Source organism: Siphateles boraxobius, unplaced genomic scaffold (assembly GCF_051911475.1).
Source record: "Siphateles boraxobius isolate OS27281-9 unplaced genomic scaffold, OSU_SipBor_1 7, whole genome shotgun sequence".
NCBI classification, from domain to species: Eukaryota; Metazoa; Chordata; class Actinopteri; order Cypriniformes; family Leuciscidae; genus Siphateles; species Siphateles boraxobius.
In genome coordinates, this window is record NW_027509197.1 from 40,192,501 (window position 1) to 40,195,000 (window position 2,500).

Genomic DNA, 2,500 nt, shown 5'->3' on the forward strand with positions numbered 1-2,500 from the left:
ATCCACATGAAGTCGACTTGATCACTGAGTGAATTAAATGTGATTTCGCACTAGAGCTTTTGGTTTGGTTTGGTTATCGTGAGAGCGGCTGCACATCACTGAAAAGCACATGATCCACTGGAACGAGTATTAACTAGATGAGTAAAGTTTGTGAACAAACATTAATGTTGGCTTGACAAAGCCTTGTCTGAAAGCTTGAAATTACTTAAAAACACTTTGTAATCATGTTGCGAGCATGTTGTTAGCATGGTTAACATGTTGCTAACATGATTTAACACGTTGCTTGCATTAATTAACATGTTGCTAGAACAGGTTAACACATGTTGATGGCATGATTTAGCATGTTGCTACCATGATTAACATTTTTCTAGGAAGATTTAACAAATTGCTAGCATGATTAACATTAAATTATGTCAGAATATTGTTAACAAAATGTTAAAACATGTTTCTTACATGATTAAACACGTTTCTAGCTTGGATTGGCGCTTGCTAGCAATCATTTAACATGTTGTTAACATGATTTAACATTGTTAGTGTAGAAGCACAATTCTAGCATGTTGTTAGCATGATTTAGCACATTTCTAACATATTTGTTACCATGATTAGCACATTGCTTGAATTGCCATGTTTCTAGCATGATATAGCATATGCATGTTTTAACATGCTGCTACCATTATTTAACATGTGGTTAGCATGTTTCAAGCATGATTTACAGTAACACATTGCTAGCATGAATTAGCATGTTGCTAGCATGTTTCAGGCATGATTTAACACATTGCTAGCATGAATTAGCATGTTGCTAGCATGTTTCAGGCATGATTTAACACATTGCTAGCATGAATTAACATATTTCAAGCATGATTTGTGTGTGTGTGTGTGTGTGTGTGTGTGTGTGTGTGTGTGTGTGTGTGTGTGTGTGTGTGTGTGTGTGTTTCAGGTCTGAGGAGGAGATGGTGAAGTTCATGCAGCTAATGAACTCAATCTGGAACATTTGCGGTCGTGATGTCATCACCGCGTTCGATTTGTCACCATTCAGATGCATCTGTGATCTCGGAGGTACACTCTAAAAAACACTGGGTTAAAAACAACCCAATTTGTGTTGTTTTCCCATGGGCTGGGTAAATAAATAGGACATAACACATGTACATGTTGGGTTTAATTTACCCAGCAAATTGGGTTATTTATTTAACCCAGCATAATGTGTTGATTTAACCCATCATACTGGGTTGATTTATTTTTACTTTAAAACTAGCTTTTTTTTCTTTTCTTTTTACTTCGTACATGAATTACTGTTTATGAATTGTTGATGATACTTAAATCCTCTAAACTTAAAAAAAATACTACACACATCCTCTGGTTTGCATAATAATTCCTTTATTTTTTATCATATTTTACAGTATAACATATATATATATATATATATATATATATATATATATATATATATATATATATTCTTTTTTCTATATATATATATAAACTTCTTTCTAAGCATTTATATGCTGTATCTTTTTTTGGAATAAAATCATAAAATTTGTATGTTGCTTTGCATAAAATAAAACGATATACAGAACAATAACGAATTTATAGATTAGAAAATTTTACACAAACTTCTTTTTACCAAAGACAAGCACCAACTTGACGGAGCTGCACTACTCTCTCCTGAAGAGGGCGCAAAAAGCCCGAGAAAAATTACTCAACCCCGGGGGTGTTATATCTGACCCAAGATCTGGGTTACACAAAAACTACTCAAACACTGGGTTGTTACGTCTGACTCAGGATCTAGGTTACAAAAAAAATACCCAAACACTGGGTTGTTACGTCTGACCCAGGATCTGGTTTACAAAAAAACTACCCAAGCGCTGGGTTGTTACGTCTGACATAGGATCTGGGTTACACAAAAACTATCCAAACACTGGGTTGTTATGTCTGACTCAGGATCTAGGTTACAAAAAAACTACCCAAACACTGGGTTGTTACATCTGACCCAGGATCTGGGTTACACAAAATCTACCCAAGCACTGGGTTGTTAAGTCTGACCCAGGATCTGGGTTACACAAAAACTATCCAAACACCGGGTTGTTACGTCTGACTCAGGATCTAGGTTACCAAAAAACTACCCAAACACTGGGTTGTTACGTCTGACCCAGGATCTGGGTTACACAAAATCTACCCAAGCACTGGGTTGTTAAGTCTGACCCAGGATCTGGGTTACACAAAAACTATCCAAACACTGGGTTGTTAAGTCTGACCCAGGATCTGGGTTACACAAAAACTATCCAAACACTGGGTTGTTATGTCTGATCCCGGATCTGAGTTACACAAAAACTACCCAAACACTGAAAAAATATACCAAAAATTAACAAAAAGGCTCAATCCAGGATTTGGGTAGAAAAAATAACCCAAGTTTTTTTTTTTAGAGTGGCTTCTGATGATTTGTGTCACTATTGACAAGCAAACATTTAATCCTTAGGACGTACTAGTATCTATTCTCATCTAT

At 35.8% G+C, this 2,500-nt stretch overlaps 2 protein-coding genes across 2 annotated transcripts in view; both read left to right on the top strand.

Annotated features, from left to right (window-relative positions):
* sowahca (sosondowah ankyrin repeat domain family Ca) overlaps positions 1 to 2,500 on the top strand; it is a 147,213-nt gene that overhangs the window by 121,989 nt on the left and 22,724 nt on the right. The gene's annotated exons all lie outside the window — the stretch shown is intronic.
* The window catches only part of asmt (acetylserotonin O-methyltransferase), a 32,708-nt gene that overhangs the window by 9,929 nt on the left and 20,279 nt on the right, over positions 1 to 2,500 (top strand). Inside the window, exon 5 of the mRNA XM_077216470.1 lies at positions 938 to 1,056. Within this exon, the coding sequence (XP_077072585.1) occupies positions 938 to 1,056 (119 nt within the window). The remainder of the gene's footprint in view (positions 1 to 937; positions 1,057 to 2,500) is intronic.